At 54.9% G+C, this 22,641-nt stretch overlaps 2 protein-coding genes across 2 annotated transcripts; both read left to right on the top strand.

The window, feature by feature from the left end:
- The first annotated feature begins 12,376 nt into the window (after nt 1–12,376).
- On the top strand, nt 12,377–16,019 carry LOC308640491 (neutrophil gelatinase-associated lipocalin-like). Its single transcript, XM_081312380.1, has 6 exons — nt 12,377–12,606; nt 13,133–13,269; nt 14,368–14,447; nt 14,645–14,764; nt 14,989–15,090; nt 15,711–16,019. The coding sequence occupies exons 1-6, from the start codon at nt 12,469–12,471 to the stop codon at nt 15,728–15,730; spliced, it is 597 nt and encodes a 198-aa protein (XP_081168506.1). The 5' UTR covers nt 12,377–12,468; the 3' UTR covers nt 15,731–16,019.
- Nucleotides 16,020–18,982: 2,963 nt separating this feature from the next.
- Nucleotides 18,983–22,218, top strand: LOC308640487 (bublin coiled-coil protein-like). The gene is made up of 2 exons (XM_081312377.1): nt 18,983–19,128; nt 21,788–22,218. The coding sequence occupies exons 1-2, from the start codon at nt 19,050–19,052 to the stop codon at nt 21,958–21,960; spliced, it is 252 nt and encodes an 83-aa protein (XP_081168503.1). The 5' UTR covers nt 18,983–19,049; the 3' UTR covers nt 21,961–22,218.
- The last annotated feature ends 423 nt before the right edge of the window (nt 22,219–22,641 follow it).

Genomic DNA, 22,641 nt, shown 5'->3' with positions numbered 1-22,641 from the left:
TGCCTGAGACACCCCTATTTTTTGCCCACCCAGCAGCTGCTCCACCCTAGGATAGGATGTTTTATCCTTTACTAAATCTAGGAAGGAAACCCAATGCCCAGTTCATCTGCCAAGGCAAATTTCTTCTCTTTTCGTCCTCTTGACCAAGACAGCTCTTGGCTGTACAGTGCTGGTTCTGCCTCACTGCCCTTGGTCCCTGTGGTGCCTCTCAATTCATTCCAGCACTGGGCCATCTGCTTAATGCCCACGGGGCCTCAGGGAAGAGGAACAAACTGTAGCTGAGCAGGATGAAGACCTAGACTCAAGTCTGAGTGAATCTCGGGGCTAAATAAGGGAAAGGGGAGTTCAGTCTGGGCCTGAGGCCCCATCCCTAACTATCTCTCAGCCCCAACCTGTCCCTGATTGCACCCAACCCAATCCTCTATACCAGCCCTGCTCCTACCCCACCTTTCTCTCTGCTCCTTCCCTGGCTTTTCTCCTCCTTGACTGCTTCCTGATCTGAGTCTCACCCTCATCCTCCCCTGAAGGCCAGATAAAGGGGCAGAATGCTGACTATTGCTACGGATTGAATGTATGTGTCCCCCAAAATCTATAAGCAGGAACTTAATACCCAGTGTGACAGTGTTAAGAGGTGAGAATTTGAGGAGGTAATTAAACCACCTCTCATGAATGGAATTAGTACTCGTGAAGGGGCTCCAGGGAACTAGTCAGACCTTTTTTGCCTTCCACTCATTCCATTATGGCGAGGACACCTGCACAGTGCCAACCATGGGGAACTGGCCAGACACTGACCCTGCTGGTGTCTTCATCTTGGACTTTCCAGCTTCCAGAAGTGTGGGCAATAAATTTATATCATTTTTAAATAACCCAGTCTGTGGCTTTTTTTTTAATCAGGTATGAACCCAGAGGTACTTACCCACCGAGCCACAGCTCCAGCCCTTTTTCTATTTTATGTAGAGTCAAGGCTCACTTAGTTTCTTAGGGTCTAAGTTGTTGAATCTGGCTTTGAACTCACGATCCTCCTGCCTCAGCCTCCCAAGTTGCTGGGATTCCTGGCATGCACCACCACCCCTGGGGTGTGGAATTTTTGTTAATAGCAGCAGGAACAGACTAAGACAGGTGCGTTCTTCTCTGTTGCTGCAGGGATCCCTGGGAACAGGTAGCTAGGCCCACAGGTTCTTGCACACAGGAAACAGTGGAGCTTCTGTGTAGGCAGAACCCAGACCTTGCCAGCCCATGAGCCCCATTTTGGGCTGAACTTCTGTAACCACCTTCCTGGGTGGCTACCTTCCTGGGTGCCAGCAGTACAGTCACAAGCCCCTCTGTATCTCTGTGACCCCACCGCTACTGGTTTACCTTTAGCCTCTCTGGACATGCTTTCCAGTCACCTCTGTCCTCTCCTCTTCTGCAAGAAAATTGAGTTCTTCAGGGTTTAGTCCTAGCCCCTTGGAGGTCAGTGCACACATCCTTGGCCATACCTCTCTCCCCTGTTTTCTGTCACCATCTCTGTTCTGAAGGACCTAACCTGTGTCCTCAGCTCAGCCTTATCCTAACTCCAGGCCTGCATTTACAACTCCCTCTGGGATAGACTGGTTGTTCCCCAGGACCCCTCACTTCAGTGCTGCCACAACTACCAACCTGCCATTCTTCCCACCTGGCTCCTTTCTTGCCTTCTGTTCCGGCCATGGTGGCCAATGGGGACCCCAGGAGTCCTGCCAGCTCCTGCCCACTCCATGACTCCCCATTGCCCACTCTGCCATCTGCCCCTCCCCAACACTTCAGGGGGGCTCTGAGTGTCTCACTGCCCTCATCGGACCCAGGACCTACAGAAGGGATGAGATGCACAAGTATCATGCTACGCACACCTGTGATCCCAGCAGCTAGGGAGGCTGAGGCAGGAAGATCGCAAGTTCAAAGCCAGCCTCAGCAACTTCAAGGTACTAAGGAACTCAGTGAGACCCTGTCACTAAATAAAACACAAAATAGGTTGGGGATGGGGCTCAGTGGTCGAGTCCCCTGGGTTCAATCCCAGAACCCCCCCGCAAAAAAAAAAAAAAAAGAATTATGCTGAGTGAAAGAGGCGGACAGTGAAGAGTCCTCACTGCAGATACCATCTGAACAGGGGATGCGAACTAGTCTGTGGCCAGAGTTGCCTGGGGTGGGAAAGTCATGGAGGAGAGCAGGAGGGGTGGATTATAGAAGGGGCAAGAGGAGATCCTTGGGAGATCTTTGTGAGGCGATGAAGATACTCACTGTTTCACTGTCTGGATTTGGTAGTAGTTTTGTGGCTTTTTTTTTTTTTGCCATACTTGGGGAGAATCCAGGGCCTCTTGCCTGCTAGGCAAGTGCTTTGCTACTGAGTTAAAACCCCATCATTGTGGCATTTATTTATATCTAATCTTCCCAAATTGCTCAAAAACTACACTTAAAGGGTTATACAAAAAGGACTCAGGAGCTCCCAATGGCCAAAGTTGGGACAATTTGAGCAACAAAATAAATAGAAAACACAAAGTAGAAATGAGGTCTTACTGGATTATGATCCATAGAATAAATAGACGTCATGCACGTGGTCGCCCCCCATGAAGCTACTTGAGTGGTCTTTTACTCTGTGCTGAGCTACGGGGGCCCTAGGTCTCCCCTTGGGAACAATCCCGGCATTCCCGAGGGTAGACTCTATCTATCACACAGCTCTCCTAGCTCTGGAATTGGGCGTAACCCTCTGGGTTTGGACAGCCCAGCTCCTGCCTTATTGGTGAAGAACACTCTGAAGAACACCTTTGAAACTCCCTTGTGTAAATAAACTGAACGCGGTCTTTCTCTCTCTCCACTGTGGAAGCTGGACCCCTAAGGGTGGTAGAGCCGGTGGCCCTCGCTGTTCAAAGTTACTTTCTGTGTAGTGTGGATTTCCGCCACCTACCTTTCTTAGCTTTATTTCACAGCCAGTTCACTCCATGCAGAGGAACTCTGACCCTACCACCTGCGTGGGACGTGGGCAGGACATGAGTTAATATTGACTTAAATAAATGATTGAGGGTTGGGGATATAGCTCAGTTGGTAGAGTGCTTGCCTTGCATGCATAAGACCCAGAGTTCAATCCCCAGCACTACAATAAATAAATAAATAAATAAATACATAAAAAATGATTGAGTCTGGCACAGTGGTATGTACACGTACATGTCTGTCCAGGTACTCAGGAGGCTGAGACAGGAAGATCACAAGTTTGAGGCCAGCCTTGGCACCTTAGTGAAGCTGTCTCAAACTAGAAGGCCAGTGGTATAGAGCACCCCTAGGTCCAATCCCTGATATGGGAAGTATATAAGGGAGGAGAGACAAATCTCACCTGCAGAAGAATTCCAAATAATTTATGTAATACTGTGCCCCTGAGGTGGTGGAGCAAACCCCCCCACCCCACTCTTTAGCTGTGGGCTGTGTTCCTTCTGAAGAGCACAGTATAAGAAGGGGAAAAAATAACTTCCCAGTAGAGAAACCTGGCAAAAATCTTGACCTTGACCAATTCAACATTAACCATGAGGTCACCTTATTGATACTACCCTTGATACCATATGATGCAAAAATGACTTTTTGTTTTTTCTGACCTTCCTCCCTAAAGCCTCTAACCCCAGTCTAATTGTGAGAACAAATACTCCACCACCAAGACAGATCTCACATTGTCAAGATCGAAACCCAGAAAGTCTGAGGAGCCTCACAGCCCAGAACCCTGAAGAGACAGAGTATTGCTGTGGTTTATGTCCCTCAGATGCTCATGAGCTGAAGTCAAATCCCCATCCTGAGATAGCAGAAGGTGGAAACTTAATCTGACTATGATATTTAGAGGGGGCCTTGGGCTGTGATTAGGATTTGAGGTCATCAGGGTGGCTGTCCTAATTGAATCCAGGTGGCTGCCAGTGGCCATCTGCGAGCTGTGCATGAGCTAAAGCGATGTGGACCATTAGGCAGGAAAGCCTGCTGCAGCGACCCTGCTGGTTTGAGAAAGCCTGGTTCACGCGGCGTCCCGCCCAGCCCCACAAGTTCAGCACAGCACCAGAGATCCGTGACCCTGCTGGAGCCACCAGCCTCTCAGAGATGGGTGTGGCTTTGGCAAAATGCCAATCCACCTGTTTGCTGCAAGACCCCTGCTGCACCCAGGAGCAAGTGCAAACCAAGACTCTTCCCGCTGAAGCCTTCTCCCTGCCTTTGATGGACTCGTCTTCAGGTGTTCAGTTCCAGCTCCCATCGGGACTGGAAGACCCATCAGGTGCTCCCCTTTTCCTATCTAATTTCTGACTCTGTCTTTATTTCTGATTATTTCAGACTTTTTATTTCCCAGGCAGCTCACACCTCCTGAGCGGGAACATTTTAGGACTGTCAGTAAGAGACTCTCTGCAAAGAGTTCAATGTAAATAAACTTCCTGTTTTCTCGTTGTCCTGTTTTACTTGGCCACTGGCCAGGAAGATACCGGAACTCCAGGTGCTGGACACCCCCTTACTAGTTTTCACAGTGAAGTAGTTTGTAGAAATGTGTAAACAAGGCCTCTGGCCTTGAGCTGGACTTCACAGAGTTGTCTACATTTTTTTAAAGAGAGAGTGAGAGAGAGGAGAGAGAGAGAGAGAGAGAGAGAGAGAGAGAGAGAGAGAGAGAATTTTAATATTTATTTTTTAGTTCTCGGCGGACACAACATCTTTGTTGGTATGTGGTGCTGAGGATCAAACCCGGGCCGCACGCATGCCAGGGGAGCACGCTACTGCTTGAGCCACATCCCCAGCCCGAGATGTCTACATTTTTAAGAGAAGTTATGGGCTGGGGATGTGGCTCAAGCAGTAGCGTGCTCGCCTGGCATGCGTGCGGCCCGGGTTTGATCCTCAGCACCACATACCAACAAAGATGTTGTGTCCGCCGAAAACTACAAAATAAATGTTGAAATTCTCTCTCTCTCTCTCTCTCTCAAAAAATAAATAAATAAATAAAGATGTTGTGTCCACCAAAAACTAAAAAATAAATATTAAAAGAAAAGATAAGTTACAGTTGGGCTCCATGGTAACAGTTGGCAGGGGGAGGAAAGAAAGGGGAGAAGACGCTCCCCACTTCTCAGGTGTTGTCTTTGTTGCCCAAAACAGTGAAATAAAAAGCTGCTTAAAAAATGTGAACTTCTGCAGACTGTGAATTTCTGAGCCCCTCCCCTTATATGCTGGGTATAAAACTCTGCAACTCCCTGAACTTGGGGTTCAGGGGATTGATTGATTACAGCAAAAGCTGTGCCCTCTGAACCTGGCTGCAGCCAAATAAAATGGTTTTTGCTCTCTTCAGTGTCTTGCCTTGTTTGTCCCTACAACAGTAAAACAATTAGCCTAATACAATGACTAAATCTAATATAGTATACTGGATGAGATCTTGGAACAGAAAAAGGGCATTATGTAAAAACTAGAAAACCAGTGACTTGGGAGGCTGAGGCAGGAGGATCACATTTTTGAGGCCAGCTTGGGTCCTTAGAGAGACTCTGTCTCAAAATAAAGTGTAAAGGACTCAGGACATGGCTCAGTGGTAGAGCGCTTGGTTAGCATACAGGAGGCCCTGGGTTAGATCCCTAGCATGGTCCCCCACAAGAAAATTATGCTTTCTGAAAATTCAGATGCACTGCCTATGTAAAATAAACACATCATTTCAAATATTCGAGATAAAAATAATGTAGAATATCTTAATAATGTCATATTGATTAGACAGAAAATGAGACTTTTTAAAAAGTTTATTTTACTAAAATGAATGTATTGTTTATTTTTGGTGCTGGGATAGAACCCAGGGTCTTGTACAAGCTAAGCCCATGCTCCTACACTCAGCTGCACCCCTGCCCTTTTCTAAATTCATACTGGGACCTTTTGCCCATATTCAGTCATTCACTTTTTTTTGGGGGGGGGGGTTCTAGGGATTGAACCCACGGGCACTTTACCACGGACCCACGTCCCCAGACCTTTTTTGTACTTTATTTAGAGACACCTAAATTGCAGAGGCTGGCTTTGAACTTGGGATCCTTCTGCCTCAGCCTCCAAATCTCTGGGATTATAGGCTGGGCCACAGCCTTTCTTATTCTAAACACGCATTGAAGTCTACAAAGGTCCCTGTGGACTGTGAGCCCAGCAGGGTGTGGAGGTCTGTTTTGGGCTGGGTCGGGTTAGGAAACGTTCCATTCCTAAAGAATGACAGCGTCCTCATTCCTGGTCCATAGAGCCATGTGGAGTGTCTTCTGTACAGTGATTCTCACGCTCACTGACATTTCAATGCTAGAAGACAGTGTCCTACACTACCACGGGCCTGGCCCCTTTCTCCCTTATCTTTCCTTCCTTCTTTCCCTCTTATCTTTCTGCCTTTTAAATAAATTGAGGATTTGAGATCCAGATTATCCTGGATTATCCAGCTGGACCCTAAATGTCCTCTCAAGTGTCCTTCCTGAGACAGGCAGAGGGAGATGAGACCCAGAGGAGTCCCCCTGTGAAGAGGGAGCAGAGATTGGGGGGCGTGGGCACAAGGCCAGAGGCTAGAGGAGGCTGGCACAACCCATGGAGCCTCCGGGAAGCCAGAGCCAGGCTCTGCCAACACCTTGATTCCAACTCAGTGATCTTCTGATTTCCGACTGCTGGCCTTTGGAATGTGTGGTTTCAAGCCAACAAGTGTGGGCTTTGCTTTGTTTGCAGTGCTTGGGATTGAACGCAGGGCCTGACACGTGTGAGGCAAGCACTCCACCACTGAGCCATATCCCTAGCCCTTTTTTTAATTTTTTTTTTTATTTTTCCTTTTTTTAAATTTTGAGACAGGGTCTCATGAAGTTGCCAGGCTGGCCTTGAACTTGCCATCCTCCTGCCTCAGCCTCCCAAGTAGCCAGGATTGTAGCTACTCAGACATGCACCACCGGACCCAGCTGAGTGTGTGGTTCTAAGCCAACAAGTATGTGGAAATATGTTGTAGTAATTTGATAATTTGGGAAATTCTTGGCCTATCCAGATTGCAGAAGATGGCAACATTAGGAAATTCACAGTTAGGAAAGCGGGTTCTTGAGGGAAAGCCAAAGTCAGGGGACCTATGGAGGTGCGGAAGAGGTGGGCCGAGACAGGGGCTGCAGGAAGCAGGCGAAGTTGCCTGAATCTAGAAAACTCAGCATCATAGGAGGAGGTATCATGGAACAGGTGACCCAGCAGGGTCAGTAGGAGGTGGCTCAGGACAGGAGGGAGACCCAGGGATGTAAATAGAAACCAGGGAGCCACAAGCCTCTTCAGTCCTGGCAGACCCACACTGAGCTCCTCGGGAGAGGCACTTGGGGCTGCAGTGACCCTGGGGGAGGCCAGTACCCAACCAAGGCCTGAAGGACTCTGGACTCAGAGGGAGGCCCCCAGGCCTGTGACCTGTGACCTCTAGCCTACCTGCCATCAAAGGCAGGGGGTCCCATTCCTGAGAGGTAACTGAGAGTTATGGGAAGGGAGCAGGGGGTGGTCTTCCCTCCAGCCCAAGGTCTGGGCCACCAAGTCCTGTCGATAGAGATGCACACTTCCTTCCAGACCTCTGACCCAACCTTCTGAGAATCAGGCTCCAGAGGGACGGCCGCACCCAACAGCTTGGCACCCCACACTGCATGCTCCCCACCCTCCCTGCCCTCACCCCATCGGCCCCAGTGGGCTTCTCGTCCTTAGGTGGACAGGTGTCCCTGGGGCCCCCACCCTGGTCCTCACTGCCCAGCACAGCCTTGCTTTCCCCCCGCCCCAGAGTGGAGGCTCAGCCACCGACATTGCCCCCGTCTGAAATAGAACCTTGGGGCCAAGGAACAGCCTGAGCTGGGGCTTCTGACCTTTCTCCACCTCTGGGATAAGGAGCGGGCAGAAAGGCTGCCATCCCCTTGGGGTACCTAAGGGGACTCCAGGCAGAAGCCCAAGTGCCACGATTCTGCAGCCAGGGACACCATCTTGGATACCTGGTCTTCCAACCCTCTGGCATCTATGACCTTGTTCCCTTGTTCTCCTGGTCTGGCATGAGCTCCCAGGGCACAGGGGAGAACCAGCCCTGTACTCTCACCCAAGCCACCTTGCATGGTGCCCAGCAGAGGCCCAGCCAAGGGCCCAGAGAGCAGCAAGTCAGAGGGCTATCCAGGAGTGACTGTGATGGACGTGCCGCGAGCCATCTGTGGGCTGTGTGTGAGAGTTATGCACACTGGAGTGATATGAGGGGACAGGTCTGGCGTTGCTCGCTGATTGGGCTGTGCCACGTAAGTGTGCCTTTCCTCTCACTCCGCCTGTGATCCCGCACAGCACCTGAGATGGGTGTGACTTGCCATGATGGCAACCAATCTGCTGACCACAAGACATCACCGAGCAAGACTCCACCTGCCTTATTTGGTGAAGAACATTCCATCAAAGCTCCTTTGTGTGTCCCCACTATAAAAATAAAGAGATTCTGAGTTCACACTCTCTTCCCAGCGCTGTCCAGCATGGAAACTGACCCTTAAGGTCGCAGGGCAGTCCCACCCTCAATCGGAGAAATTCATGTTGTGTGTTACATGATTTCTTCACCGTTTTCTTAGTTTAGTGCTGAGCCGGCCCCTTTGATCCCAGCTCATCTCCCAGCACAGGCAGCTGGCAAGAAATGAGCCCCTTTCCTGGGCTACCTGGCAGGGCTTCAGGCAGGAGAGGGGCAGAGTTGAGAGGAACAGATGTCTTGTCCAGTACCAGGGCCATGCCAGGCAGAGGTCCCCTGACCAGGCTGCAGGAAAGCCCAGCAGCCACCTACCATCCCCGCAGAATGGAAGGCCCTCTGCTGACCTTGCTCGGAGCTGTGGCCTCCAGTCCCCTGTGCCCCTGGTTCCTGTAGGCCCTTTTACCTGCACAGACATCCAGGCTGTAGAGCAAAAGGCAGTAGCACCCCTCTAGGGGGCAGCCTGGGCCAAGTACCTGAGGACCAGCACCAGCGGGGGAGGTCCAGCTCTCGAGCAGCAGGGCCTGCTGCCCTGTCCAATGGGCTCCAGGGCCTCCCTGGAGGGGGCAAGTCCAGTGTGCATATTGAAGGTTTAGGAGGGGCTACCTTTCAGAGTCCCCATAGGTGGGGTCCCCATCCAGTGGAAGGGGCAGGAACCCAGAGGTCCTAGAGTGAGCCCAGGGGTGAGAGATGAGCAGGGGACTAGAAAGCCACTTCTGGAAATGGAAGACTGCAGCCAGATCCCTGGGGGGCAAGCACCTCACATGGAACAGTCATGCCCATCCTGGGCTGTCTGGGAGCAGGGTGTCACTGGACCTGCAGTGACCAAAGAGGGCCCCTCCATGGACACCAGGAGTTCCCGGGGCCATGATTAGGCCTCCTAGGGCCTCTTGCCTAGAGGCTCCTCAGGCATGGCCCTGCCTCTGGGAAGCCTGCTTCGTCCTGTACTGCCCTTCAGACAGGTCAGAGGGTCTACCTCTGCCCCAGTCACTTCCAGGGCTGAACACTGTCCATGAGCTCCTAGAAACCAGACCAGGGGGTCAGACTGGATTCCTGAGATGCAAGAAGCACCAGGAAACATCTCACTGCCTTCAGGGGTGGATTAGACCTGGGTGGGGCCCTGGGAACAACTAGAGTTCTGGCTTCTGGCCATAGAAAACTCCGGTGTGGACAGTGTTCAAGCTCCTGCTGTTTCTACGCAGGCCCAGAGCAGGACTTGGGAGGCCCAGGCCTGGCCTTTCCCAGAAGGGTCTTGGCCCCAAAGCTTTTGTATGGCTAGTTGAGGGCCCACCAGGGATGTCTGTGTTTCCTGGAGAGAGACTGGGGGGAGATGGTGGGGGTGGCCCTGCGGGAGCGGCTCAGGGGTCACAGTGGAAACCAGCAGTGGGGCCCAAGGGAGATGGACCAGGGCCTGGCACTCTGTGGGCACCGTGCCACCCACATAGCTCAGACCACTCCCAAAGCCACAGGGCCCACTAACTGCCCCCAGCTCTGAGCCATGTGAGCCCTTGAGTCCCCTCCTTGGCCAGGGGAATGGGGTCCAGTGGGAAGGGAGTGGGTGGTACCTGGAGCCTCCAGTGTTGTGTCCACCCTGGAGCCTTGGAGTCAGTCCTAACCTGAACAGGAGGTCTACACTGTGGGCCTCACTCCATCCCCCAGTGCTGAGCCTCAGAGCCAGCGTGAGCGGAGGTGCCTGTTAATCTGACCCCTTCCCACAGCCCTGCTGGACTCTGACGAGGGTCCCACCCAGACTTTGGGAGCCTTCCTACCTGGTAGGACGCGTTGAATCTCAAATCCCTCAACCGGCCTCTTCACTCCATCCCCGACCTCCAGAGAGGACCAGGACAGATGGCGGGAGGCAGTCGGGGAGGAAGGATGAGATGGCCATCCCCAGGTGTCAGCAAAGACAAAGTCCAACACGAGATGAGGACAGAGATACAGAGACCAGGCCAGGGGACCAGACAGGCCTGAGGCAGCACGGGGAGAGGAGCAGACCCAGCAGGGTTTGTCAGAAACCTAGAGACAACATCAGCAGGGACACCGGAGTCCCCGTGTGGTCTGTTCTGGCTCCCAGAATAGGCAGAGCCACTCCCTCTGCTGGGAAGGAGCCTGGCGGGTGGGAGGCGGGCAGAGATTTCCTTGCTCCTTGAGGGGCCCAGCTTCAAAGCTGCCTGGGGTCCCTGAGCCGGGCCATCTCCTCTCAAACTCTGTACACCACCCCACCTGGGAGCACTGATCACTCAGCCCCCTGACTTTCAGGGTCTGGAATATTCTACCCAGCAACTCCTCTGTGATTCAGGACACTGCCTCTTGCTTACTTAAAAGTTTGGGGGACTCTGCCACCCCCGCCCTGTCTCCTCTGCATCTGATGGTCACAGAAGACTCTTGAGGACGCCTTGAGTGCTGGGGAGGGAGCCCAGGCCCCGTGCGTGCTGGGCAGGCGCTCCTTCCACTGTGTGCATCCAGCCCCTGAGAACACCAGCCACGGGAATGGCAGGGGTGGAGCCCCTGGGGCTGGAGAGGGGGTGGGAGGTGGGGACAGGCTCTAGTGGCCTCGTCGTCCCCTCAGCTTTGCTCACCTTCACTTCTGCTCTTTCACCATCAGGACCAGCGGGCAGGGCAGGGCCAGAGGCAGTGAGTCCAGATGGGGTCTCTGGCACTGGGGATGCCGAGGCAGCACCCTTCCCACCAGTTCAGGACCCCCCAAAGCCCCTCTCTTGATCTGCTGATTCAGAGCCCAGACTGGGGGTCCCAAGTAGCAGGTAGGTTAGAGCCAATAAGGGCCCTTCAAGTCCCATGGAGGGCCAGTGAACCCTCAGGGTCAGGCCTCCAGGACAGTCACAGCCCAAATGGTGAGTCCTCTCAGGGGGATACTGCACAGGGCCTAGAACCCATCACTGCCCTCAAGGATGCTGGCCAGCCTCCCTGTGGGGAAACAACTTCCCGCTGGGACAAAACGTGGGTCAGGGATGGTTCTCGGACCTCAGGCCTGGGTCACTGGGTTCCATGGCCCAGAGACAGACAGATGGACAAGGCCAAATATTTGTACTCCCTGTGTCCCAAGGGAGCAGAATAGAGCCCACTTTCATGGCCACCCACCAGTCCACCTTGCCTGGGGCTCCCACCAGCTCCCCATGGTCCTCTTATCAGGGCTCCAATGGGAACGGGGACTGAAGCCTCAGCAGCCTCATCTGTGCCCACATGCTGAGCCTGGCATCCCTACCCACTAGGCTCACCCAAGCAGCCCAGGCCCTGGGGGGTGGGCTGCTGTTCTGTCCCCTCCTGAAAAATGGGGAAGGGAATGTGGTGGAGGGGTCTCAAGGTGGGAGCACTCCTGGGCCAGGAGCATTCTTAGGCCAGTCTCTCAGGCATCTCATTCCATACCAGGGTCTGGCCAGGGCTCCTGCGAGGGGCCAGGGTCTGGGCTCAGAGGGCTCAGCAGGAGCCTCATCCTTCTCTGTCTAAAGTGTCTCTGTCCCACTGCCCTGCACTCCCCTGACCCTCACAAGGAACAGAAAGCATCACAGGGCTATGGAAAGGGACCTTCTCCCTTCCAGCAGGTGCAGGGAAAGGGCAGAGCCACCCACAGCCCTCCCTGGACACTAGGTAGGCTGAGGCTCCTGGGGGTCAGAGATGACAGCTTGTCCAGATCGGAGCTCTGACCTCAGACAGGGCCAGTCACATAAAGGGAGAGGGCACAAAGAATGCCCAGAGGGAACCCTTGTCCCTGCCAGACTGTGGCCTCCTGGGAATGTCCCTCCTGTCCCCCTTCCTTGCTGGCCTTCCTTCCCCCCATTTGCATAATCCTGACCAGAGGGAGGAAGGGGCAGGAACCTTGCCAAGCATTTCCACAGGAGTTTCTGGTAATTACCTCACTCTTCCTGGATTTGGCAAAGGCAATGTTACCCCACCCTGTGGGGAGCAGCAGCCAGTGGCCCATAAATGGTTCCCCCAGGCTGGGTTCCTTGTTCTCTCTGCTTCTTTCTTCAACACCTGCCAGGTTCGGCTGCCCTGAAATCATGCCCCTAGTTCTCCTGTATCTGGGCTTCACCCTGCTGGGAGCCCTGCAGACCCAGGCCCAGGATTCTGCTCCAAACCTGATCCCAGCCCCACGTCTCAGCAGGGTCCCCCTGCAGCAGGGCTTTCAGGATGCCCGGGTAAGGAGCCTGGAGGAGCAGCCGCAGGGAGGGCCCAAGGAGGCAGGCACAGAGGGAGGAGAGCTGAACCGTTCAGGGCAGTGCTGGGTGGGGTGGGCGGGAGGGGCTGCAGCATGCCCTGCACCTGGGCTCCCGGAGGAAGCCATGCTAGTCCACCCATCTCCTCCCCACCCAGGGTTGTCTAGACAGATCTTTCCAGGTTCACATCGAGTCTCCCATAATTCCCACTGTCCATGCAAGGTGGGGACATGTGTCCCTCTGCACAGATGGGGAAACTGAGAGTCTCTTGTCCAGGGCCACGCTGTCCCTGCCAACTCAGGGCTAATTCCTCTCTCAGGGATCCCTCTGGGTCCTGGAGGCCCCGAGCTCCTGTGGGCTTCTCAGAGCAGACCCAGCCCAGGGCCTTGCTGCCCAGTCAGGGGGACTCTTGGTTCCTAGATGGGCTGCCCAGAGGTGCCGGAAGGGACAGAGAGCGAGGGGTGGCTCCCAGGCCATCCCTGATCTGCCCATCATCAACTCCTTGCAGTTCCAGGGGAAATGGTATGTGGTAGGCCTGGCGGGAAATGCAGTTCAGAGAGAAGAACAGGGCCAGTTTAAGATGTACAGGACCACCTACGACCTGAAGGAGGACCACAGCTACAATGTCACCTCTACTCTGCTCAGGTGAGGCTATGACCTCCCAGGGGGCTGAGAGGCGGACTGATGTCACAGCCAAGGGCCAAGTGGGGCTGAGGGGCTCTTCATGGCTCCCACACCTACTCTCCCCCTCCGTCGCCCTCGCTGCTCAGGACAGACATGCATGGAGGGCAGGAGGGAGAGACACACACCATCAGTGGAAACAAGACGGAGAAAGTAGTGTTAAAAGTGGGAGGAGAGAAACTGAACTCAGCTGGGACCCCACCAGGGCCTCCGTCCAGGGCCTCTAGGGAGGTGACTATCAAGGACCCACACTGCCTCAGATGGAGATGTGTGGGCCCTGAGTCAGAACTGTGCCTCAGAAACCACAAGCCACCTGCTTGGCCACCCCAGCAGGGGACTGGTGAGCAGCCAAGGGGAGGGGAGCACTCTCAGCTAGTTTCTGGGGCACCTCACCTTGTGCCTGGGACTGCCTGAGACACCCTGGGACTGCCTGGGAGGGGTGTCTCCCCACAAGGGCCAGAATCAGAGCTCAGCGGCAGCAGGGAAGAAATAGTGGGGTGCTCCAGAGAGGTGGGGAGAGCAGTGAGGGTGCGGTCAAGGTGGGAGGTTGGGGCTTGGAACAGGGAGCAGGGCGTACCATCAGCTCCGGATTTCTGATTATGGTGACGGGGGGATTGGAGCTGGAGCATCTGAGGAACAAGGGGCAGAAGAAAGGCTGGTTTGGGGAGCTCAGCTCTGGGGTTCCAGAAGGCAGGGTGGGACTCAGGGAATGGGGCAGGTTTGGCCCAAGAGCTAGGGGAGTGCTGGCATAGAGCAGGGGGTAAGTACCTGGGGCAGGGGACTGTGTGGAGACTGTGTCCCTTCTCAGCTGGAGGAGGGACAGGGGCTGCTGAAGGAATGTCTGAGCAGGGTCAAGTGGCTCCTTGCAGCAGACCAGGCAGGGACATATAGGCTCTGAGTGGAAGGCCCAGGTCCATCTGAGCTGGGCAGGGTGGGGACTCCTGCCATAGTGGAACTTGACCTGAGACATCAGAATTCTGCTGCATCCCTGGTCCCTCCTCAGTTAGCCTGGGAGATCAAGTTGCATCATCTCCATGCTGAACCCCCATCTCTCTCCCACAGGGACCAGGGCTGTGACCACTGGACCAGAACTTTTGTCCCAACTTCCCCACCTGGCCGGTTCACCCTGGGAAACATTAGCAGTGAGTCCTGAGTGGGTCCTGAGATGGGGCCTTGGGGTTGGGGTTCCAGGGTGCAGTGTCCTCCTGGAAGGGTCCTCCCTGACCTTCCACATGGATGCTCCCCTGTGGGGAAAAGCCCATGAGCAGTTGAGGAGAAAGGGGACAGCCCCCTCCCCCTGGCCAGGGTAGGGTCCATCCTTTGCTGTCTATACCTACAGGTTATCCCAAAATACAGAGTTACATTGTGCAGGTGGCAGCCACCAACTACAACCAGTTTGCCATGGTGTACTTCAAGAAAGTTTCTGAAAACAGGGAATACTTCAAGATCACCCTCTATGGTGGGTCCTCACCCAATCCCCTCTGGGACCCAGATCCTGGTCACGCCCTGGGGCAGGGGATCCCATTCCCTTAGACCTCAAAGTCTTCTCCAGCTCCAACACCCCTCAGGGAAGAGGTCTTTCTGCACACCCTCCATGGAAAAGGGTTTGGGTCTTGTTCATTAGCTCAACAATATTTATGGAGTGTCTTCCTGTTGGCCACTCACTGGCCATCTTGGTCACAGGGAGAACCAAGGAGCTGACCTCTAAACCGAAGGAGAGGTTCATCCGCCTTGCCAAATCTCTGGGCCTCACTGATGACCACATCATCTTCCCTGTCCGCATAGGTAACAGCCAGCTAGGGTGAAGGGAAGGGGACACGGGGACTTTCTAGGCCTTGGGAGCCACTTTAGGTTCAGGAAGATCCAACCCCTTCCTGGGGTCTGTGGAGTCCCAGCCCCAAGCACTCCCCCCTGTCAGTTTAGGTGGGGACTTCCCAGAGGAGAATTTCAGGCCCAGGCCCATGTTTCCTCAGATCACTTTCCTGAGCCACCTCCTCCCCACACTCCTTGTCCTGGGCCACCTCCTCTGCATACCCTGGGCCTTGCTATCTTGGGCCATCTCCCCCTCCCCCCCCAGGGAGGGACTTAAGAGATGTCCTGTATTTCAAGTGGCCTCTTCCAGCCAGGCCACTCTGGGCCATGGGCTAAGGGGTTGCCAGGTTCAGCAGGTGAACAGGAGGCCTGAGCAGTCATGAGGCCCAGTCCCTAGGGGCAGCCCACCCCAGGCCTTTCTCTTACAGCTTTAGCCCCATCTTGGGTCCTCCTACTGCCCCAACCCTGAATCACCAGATCTTCTGCAGCTGGGCCAGAGTGGGCCTGAGGTGGCCCAGGGGTAGTGCAGGGGTCCTTGGCAGTCAGAGAGATATCACACGTGCACTCACAAACATGGACTTTCTCCCCCACAGATCAGTGCATTGACAACTGAACCAGCCGTGAGGATGTCTGCTCGGGGGGGTCTACAGGAGGCCGGGGTGCAGAGGGAAGGAGGTCTCAGGCCTACCTTTGCTCCTCTCGCTGTTCCTGGAAACACAGCTATCTTCACTTTGATGTCCTCTCTCAAGTGCCTCCTGCTTTCCAACCCCTGTCCTTTCTGTAATCTCTGCTGTGTTACCTGACTGCCCCACCAGCCACAATGCCAGGTTCAGAGCTGGGAGACCCTTCTCATGGTACAGTACTACCCTGAAAGCCTCTGATAAAGCCCTCCTTGTCTGCTAAATAAACCCATGCCACCAGTCCCCGAGTCTGTGCTCCCTGAACCCTGGTGGGAGGGAGGGCAAAGTGTGGCCTCACACCAGCATGAATCCAGGGATGGAGTCTCCAGAACCCAACCTGAAGTTAGGGTTACAGAGAGACCACATAAAGGGAAGACTTTAGAACTCATGCCTCTCCCTCCCACCATTATCATCCCTGCCGACCGCCCTGAGTCCTCTTCCATAGAACAAAATCGGGCTTAGCCAGGAACAGTGGTACATGCCTGTAATCCCAGTGGCTTGGGAGACTGAGGTTGGAAGATTGGAAGATTACAAGTTCAAAGCCAGCCTCAGCAACTTTCAAGACCTTAAGCAACTTGGCGAGACCTTGTCTCTAAATAAAATACAAAAAAAAAGAGCTGGTGACATGGCCCAGTGGTTAAGCACCTTGGGTTCAATCCTTGGTACCCACCCCCCCAAAACTGGGCTTATTCTTGCTTTGATTGGGCATGCCTCGTCACCTACAGAGAAGCACAGCCTTCACAAGCCCTTGCTCACAAGGGCTGCCTGAGCCAACAGAAGCACTGATGGCACCACACCTCATGCCCATACTAAATCATTGGTAACAGGCCTCACAGCACTGGCCGCAATAGGGCCAGGGAGCTGAAGGGGCCTGGAATGGTTGTAAGATGCATCTATCCTGACTCACCAGGCCCCTGTGGATTATGGAGGCTGCATCCAGGACAGGGGTGCACAGAAGAAGGGATGGGTGCATCCTACCTAGTTTGAGGGCAATTCCAGGCAGAGGGTGAGTAAGGGTATAACCCTGGACCCCTGCCAGACTCATAGGTGGGGACTGTGTTCATGCTGACCCAGTTTAGAGGGCTGCCCCTCACCCCCACACACCCTATGACCTCCAGCCACCTGAGGGGACATTCTGAAGCCTCAGGAGGGTGAGTTGAGGCAAAGAGGGGATAAGCTGCCAGGGATCCTGCCTACTAGGAGTAGGCTTAAGGCCCCAGACTGGCACCCATCATATGGCTGGGCCTGAGCCAGGCCTGACAAGCCCCTGTCTCCTCACTTGTCACAGATGTAGCCTCTCCACGTCCGCATCATATACAAGAACATACCCTTCCTGCCTCTCTTCTCCCCATGCATGGTCAGAGGCCTGAGTGGGTGGGACTCTGAAGGAAGCCAGGCTGCCCACCCACAGACACACAGTGAAACCAAGACAAACCTTGTCCTGGCTGGGGGTAGGAAGCTATGGAGTGATGATTAACCCAGCCTTGGCTCCCCAGGAAGCAGGACAGGTCCACAGATTGTGTCACAAGTCTGGGCCAGACTCCTTGAACAGACCAGGTTGGTATAGGCTGGGCTTCTAATGAGGGATGAGAACTGTGCCCAAGTCTAGAATGGCTTCTGGCAGAGAAGGGTACCTGGGGGGCTACTGGCCAAAGCTCTCTAGCTGGCTGAGGAGACTGAATCTGCATGCGGCACGCCTAACCTCTGGACTCCAGTTCCTTACCTTGGCCCAAGTGAGGTAACTTCCCATTGTCCCCTGCTCCTGCTGGGCCTTTCAGGATACACTCTCAGGCCCCTCCTGGGTCACTGGAGGCATGAGTTTCCTATTGCCACTGTAACAAATTGCCACAAACTGTTGGCTTTGTGCCTTCTGGTTTAGTTCTGAGGACAAGGTTTGTCTTGGTTTCACTGGGATAAAAGCAGAGTGTGAGCAGGGCTGTTCCCTCCCGCGCTCGGAAGAATCCACTTCCCTGCTCTTTGCAGCCAGAGCTGCCCAGGTGCAATCCTTGGCTAGGGCTCCTTCCTTTTTCTTCAAAGAGAGAGACAAATCCCTGTCTCTGGTCTTCCTCTTCTATCAAGGAGGACCAACTGGTCGGAATGAAAGACCTCTGAACTTCTCTGGGTACTGATTCTGTGGACCCCACTGCCACTCAGCCTGGTTTCTGGGAGAAGAAGGCAGGACGGCTAAGTACAAGTTAGTGGTGGCCCATATAGCAGCATTCACTACACCTCCCCTTACCTCAGGTGAAATGGTGAAGGTGGCTTCAGGGATAGGAGAGTTTTCCACCCAATGTCACCATCTGGGACATCCAGCATGAGACCAGGACCAGGCTGCAGTAGCCATAGGTCCTCCTGGCCACTACAGCTGCAGGAGTAGAAGTGAGCCCATCTCCCTTGGGACATGGGCTTACAGCTCAGTTGGACTCTTGGCCAGGGCACATCTCTGGGTCCAATGCAGGAGCGACACTTGCTGGCCCGATGACTTTCTGCAGGAGGTGGGCAGCAAACCTTTTCCTTATGAACATGACAAGTCCTGGGGGCCACAATCAGGAGGAGTCTCCCACTCCTCCCCACCACTGCCCCAGTTATGCGGCTCTTCTTGAAACGGGACTGTGTCTACCTCTGGTCCAGAGCTGGAGCCCATACTGGTTTCGACGCACAAGATGTAATTATTGAGAGCCCGAAGAGAAATGCCGAAGACCGGGAGGCCCAGGACAGAACAGGGGTGTGGGTCGTTTCCGCAGGGACTGGGTGAAGGGCAGGAGGTGGACCCTCCATGACTCTGGGGGATTGCGAACAGGAATTTCCCGAAGTCACAGGAGGCCTCGGAAACTCCGTGTCTGAGGGCGGAAGCAGCAGGATGGGGCGTAGTGGGGGGTCCCACACTGCCCCGCCCCTCTACGGGGCTCGCTCCGGCTCGCTGGCCCTCGCCACGAGCCCGGACCTCCACCGCCGGGGCTTCCCCGCGGGCAGCAGGCCCCGCCCAGCGGGCAGTGGGCGGAGCTCGACTGTGAGGCGGGGCGCCGGCGGGGCCTGGGTCGAGGGGCGGAATCTGCCTGCGGGGCGGGGCGGGGTGGAGTTCGGGCCGCGTGGCTCCGCCCCAGGGCGGGGCCCGGCCGCCATCCGCAGCTGCGTTCCACCCTTCCGGCCCCGCATTCTACCAGCTGCTCCTACTTTCTGCCCGTCGCCCGCTGGAGGCAGACCGCCGCCGTGTTCCTTCCTCGCGCGGCCCCAGCGGCGCCCAAGCCCGCAATGTCCGGCCCCAACGGGGACCTGGGCTTGCCGGTGGAGGCGGGCGCGGAAGGCGAGGAGGATGGCTTCGGGGAAGCAGGTGATCCAGGGGGCTGCAGGGACGGCCTTTGCTTTTCCAGGGGTGCCCTCCTGGGAGCGGGCACCGGTCGGGGACGGGGCTTTGAAGGGTCAGAAGAGCCCGCCCCACCCGTCCCTGGGTGAATCCCGAACTACAGGCGCCGGCTCGGAGGTGCAGGGCGAGCACCGTGAACGGATCCCTGGGAACCGCAGCATTGGGGGAACCGTGGGCAACCAGCCCCGTTTTACAGATGGGGAAACGGAGGCAACTTGAGGGGCTCGCCCATTTGGAATTTGCTCCAGCCACTTCCTTCGCCCCCGCGGGCGGGGCCGAGTTTGGCGAGTTTGGCTCTACCGGAGCGACTCATTGGGGCTTTGCTGAGTCAGGACCCCCAGCCATCTGGCTTTGCTGGTGTAACCTGCCTCCAGAGCATCCTGTTGTGTGCAGAGCACTGTGGGAGGGACGAAGAATCATCAGTCCAGGGCTGTTTCCCCCTCTATAATGTAAGAATAATGATTCAGTGTCGCCTGCATTGAGATGGGTCAGGAGTAAAGGAAAAATTGAATGGAAAATGCTTAGCGCTTTCCAGAAGGCAGGTATTCATTCAGTAAGTGGTTAGTATGGTCGTTTTCTTTAGTGTAGTAAGGATTGGTGTATTAACATGATTTTGTAAATGTGGGGTAAGGATGGATTATGCTTTTTGTTTCTGTTAACAGCTTTATTGAGCTATAATTCACATACTGTACAGTTTTAGGATTTTAGTATATTCACATAGTTGTGCATTGATCACAATAGCTTAGAACATTTTAATTACCTAGGGTCTTCTTTTAACAAAGGTACAAGGCCTTTCACTTAGGGGACAAGCATTGGGCTACTAGGCTTGCACTGTTGACCAAACAGTGTGGTTACTGCTGGTAGCCCTGTTGGGGGCATCAGGAAGGGCCTCCCAGATATTACATTTAAGTGAATGTTGGCAGATTCACAGGACAGTGGGGAGAAGCCAAGTCCTGAAAGACTTCTAAGTACCCTTGATACAGATAGCTGGCCTGGAGTGGTGTGGAGACACCCACCTCCCCCATTCCTTTTTCCAGTTTGTCTCTGACACAGTGCAAAATATTTATGGTAATGACTGCCTGTGGCCAGACCCTATCTGAGCTTTTTTTGTGTGTGCTCTGCAGGGGGAGTCAGACCCAGGACCTCATGCATGCTATACAAGCACTCTTGTGGCTGAGCTCTTGATACATTTGAAAACTTGTTTCTTAGCCCCTTTTCCAGAAGGGAACTGTAGTGACTGCAGTAACCCAGAGAGCTGGAACTCAGACCCAAGGGCCCTGATCCCCAAGTCAGAGCTTCAGTGGTCACCAACCAGCTGTACGACCCTTGGCTGGTTCCTTTCTTCTGAGGCTTCCGTTTCCCCATCTGTACCATGAGTGGAATGGACTTTAAGATCAGCAGATTCCCAGGACTCTTTGTCTCTGAGGGGTGCCCATTTGCAAGAATGCAGGCACATTTGCACCCCCAGTCCAGACCTCCTGGGCCCTGGCCTTTTCCATCACCACCAGCCGCTTCTCCTCTGGTCCCAGACTGGCAGCTGAGTGCATCTGAGTCATGGGCTGGCTCAGAACTGGGTCCCGCAGTGGGCACAGGCCCAGACCTTGGGTCCTCAGGGACACTGTGTTGCAGAGAGGCCAGTCAAGAGTGGCAGTAGAGGAGTGAGTGCCAGGTTCTAGTGGAGACTAGGGAAGACATCTGGGAGGCTGCATTTTGAGCTGGTCCTTGAAGGGTTGTTGAGGCTGAAGCATTGTAGGTGACAGAGACAGTTGAGCAAAGGCAGAGGTGGGATCAGAGCTTCTTCCACTCATTCATTCATTCAACGAACGCCCACTTTGTCAGTGAGGGCACTGGGAAGACAACAGCAAACACAAGACCAGTCACCTCTCAAGGAGCTTTATTTGAGTGGGCGACACCCACCACACAAAATAATCACAGCAGTCAGTCCTGAGGGGAGGCCATGGAAGTGAGCAGAGGCAGGCTGGGGGATCAGGACAGAGGACTGATCTGGTCTGAGACACTGGGAAGAGTCCCTGTGGTGTCATCCATACTGAGTCTTCAAGGGTGAGTGGGACTCATCAGGGAGAAGAGGAAAGGAAGACAGGAGGAACCCACACACCCCAGACAGGGGCACAGCACATTCAAAGGGCTTGAGGTGAGAGGATAGGAGAAGACTTGGGAGACGGGGCTAGAGAGAGGAGCAGGGGCTGGGCCCCATTCCAGAGCCTGGGAGAGTCCACTGGGTGTTTTGTCCTGAAGGCAGAGGGAGACAGGGAAGGGCTAGAGAATAGGGCCTGCCTGGGACAGAGGCGTTGGTTGCTCTAATCAGGAATGTGGGCTCTAGGCAGCTGCTGAAGGAAGGGTAAAGGATGCTTGGTACCAGGCAGGAGCTCCCAGGCAGGACACGGGCTGACTGCCCTGCGACCACCCTAACCCTAGAAAGAAAGTTGTTGCGCTAAGGTTTTATCTCTTCAAAGCCTCTTTCGGGCTGTCTACCCATTTCCAGATAGTGACACTGAGGCTCAGAAGTAGGGACTTGCCCCAAGCCCTTTTGGAGTCAGCTGGGGGACAGTGGGGTGTGAGTGCTGAGGAAACACAGGAACTTGGCTGTTTTCCCCCTTCTTCCAAGAGTATGCGGCCATCAACTCCATGTGGGACCAGATCAACTCCTGTCTAGACCACCTGGAGGAGAAGAACGACCACCTCCATGCCCGCCTTCAGGAGCTGCTGGAGTCCAACCGGCAGACGCGCCTTGAGTTCCAGCAGCAGCTCGGGGAGACCCCTGGTGATGCCAGCCTCTAGGCTGCACGCGCCCCGCCAGGCCCCAGCCCTGCCTCTCTGGGCCAGACCAGCCGAGCACTGACCACCTGGCTTAGACACCTTCTCATGGTCTGGCCTTTGGGTCTCCTGGTGGGTCTGTCACTGGGCCAGCCCCCACTGCCCAGCATCCTTCCTGGGGCCAAGTGGGGACCTGCAACCCCACCACTTGCCTGCCTGCCCAGCTCCTGAGTCCTCCACTCCTCCCAGGACCAAGGGTCCACATTAAACGGGTCCCCCATACCACTGTGCCCCTCTTCTCTGTGTGCTGGGATGAGGACTCCAGTGGCCACTGGAGGGGAGTGGGGTGGTCAAGGTGTCTGGGCACATCTGCCAGGGGTGGGGTTTGTGGCCATCTTGGACTGGAGGGTGCAGTGAGGTTGGGGCCTCCTCCCTACTTGGTGTGTCCCTCCCTGGCCAGCAGCTGCTTCCCAGCCTGGCTGACATGCAGTGGTGGCCCAGTGGTCCAATGGTGCTGGACATGCCCTATGGCCCTGTGGCATGCACTCAGTCTCCCAGGGTACCGGGGCCTTTAACAAGACAGCTGAGACCAAGACTGGCTGCGTGACCTTGGCATTGTCCTGCTCCTGGCCTGAGTCTCCCCAGCCGGCCACTAGCAGGCTGGACTGGTTGCCTGTCTCTAAGGGTCTTCTTAAGAGAGAAGAC

Source organism: Spermophilus citellus, assembly GCF_964194105.1.
Source record: "Spermophilus citellus genome assembly, contig: SCAFFOLD_147, whole genome shotgun sequence".
Lineage (NCBI taxonomy): Eukaryota > Metazoa > Chordata > Mammalia > Rodentia > Sciuridae > Spermophilus > Spermophilus citellus.
Note: the sequence above shows the minus strand (reverse complement) of the source record. Positions and strands in the feature narration are given on the sequence as shown.

Excerpts from the sequence above, each read along its gene's own strand:
- LOC308640491 (XM_081312380.1), top strand. The coding sequence starts at position 12,469 with ATGCCCCTAGTTCTCCTGTATCTGGGCTTCACCCTGCTGGGAGCCCTG. Across the intron at positions 12,607-13,132 it reads AGGGCTTTCAGGATGCCCGG|TTCCAGGGGAAATGGTATGT; the intron begins GTAAGGAGCCTG and ends AACTCCTTGCAG. Across the intron at positions 15,091-15,710 it reads CATCTTCCCTGTCCGCATAG|ATCAGTGCATTGACAACTGA; the intron begins GTAACAGCCAGC and ends TCTCCCCCACAG.
- LOC308640487 (XM_081312377.1), top strand. The coding sequence starts at position 19,050 with ATGTCCGGCCCCAACGGGGACCTGGGCTTGCCGGTGGAGGCGGGCGCG. Across the intron at positions 19,129-21,787 it reads GGATGGCTTCGGGGAAGCAG|AGTATGCGGCCATCAACTCC; the intron begins GTGATCCAGGGG and ends CCTTCTTCCAAG.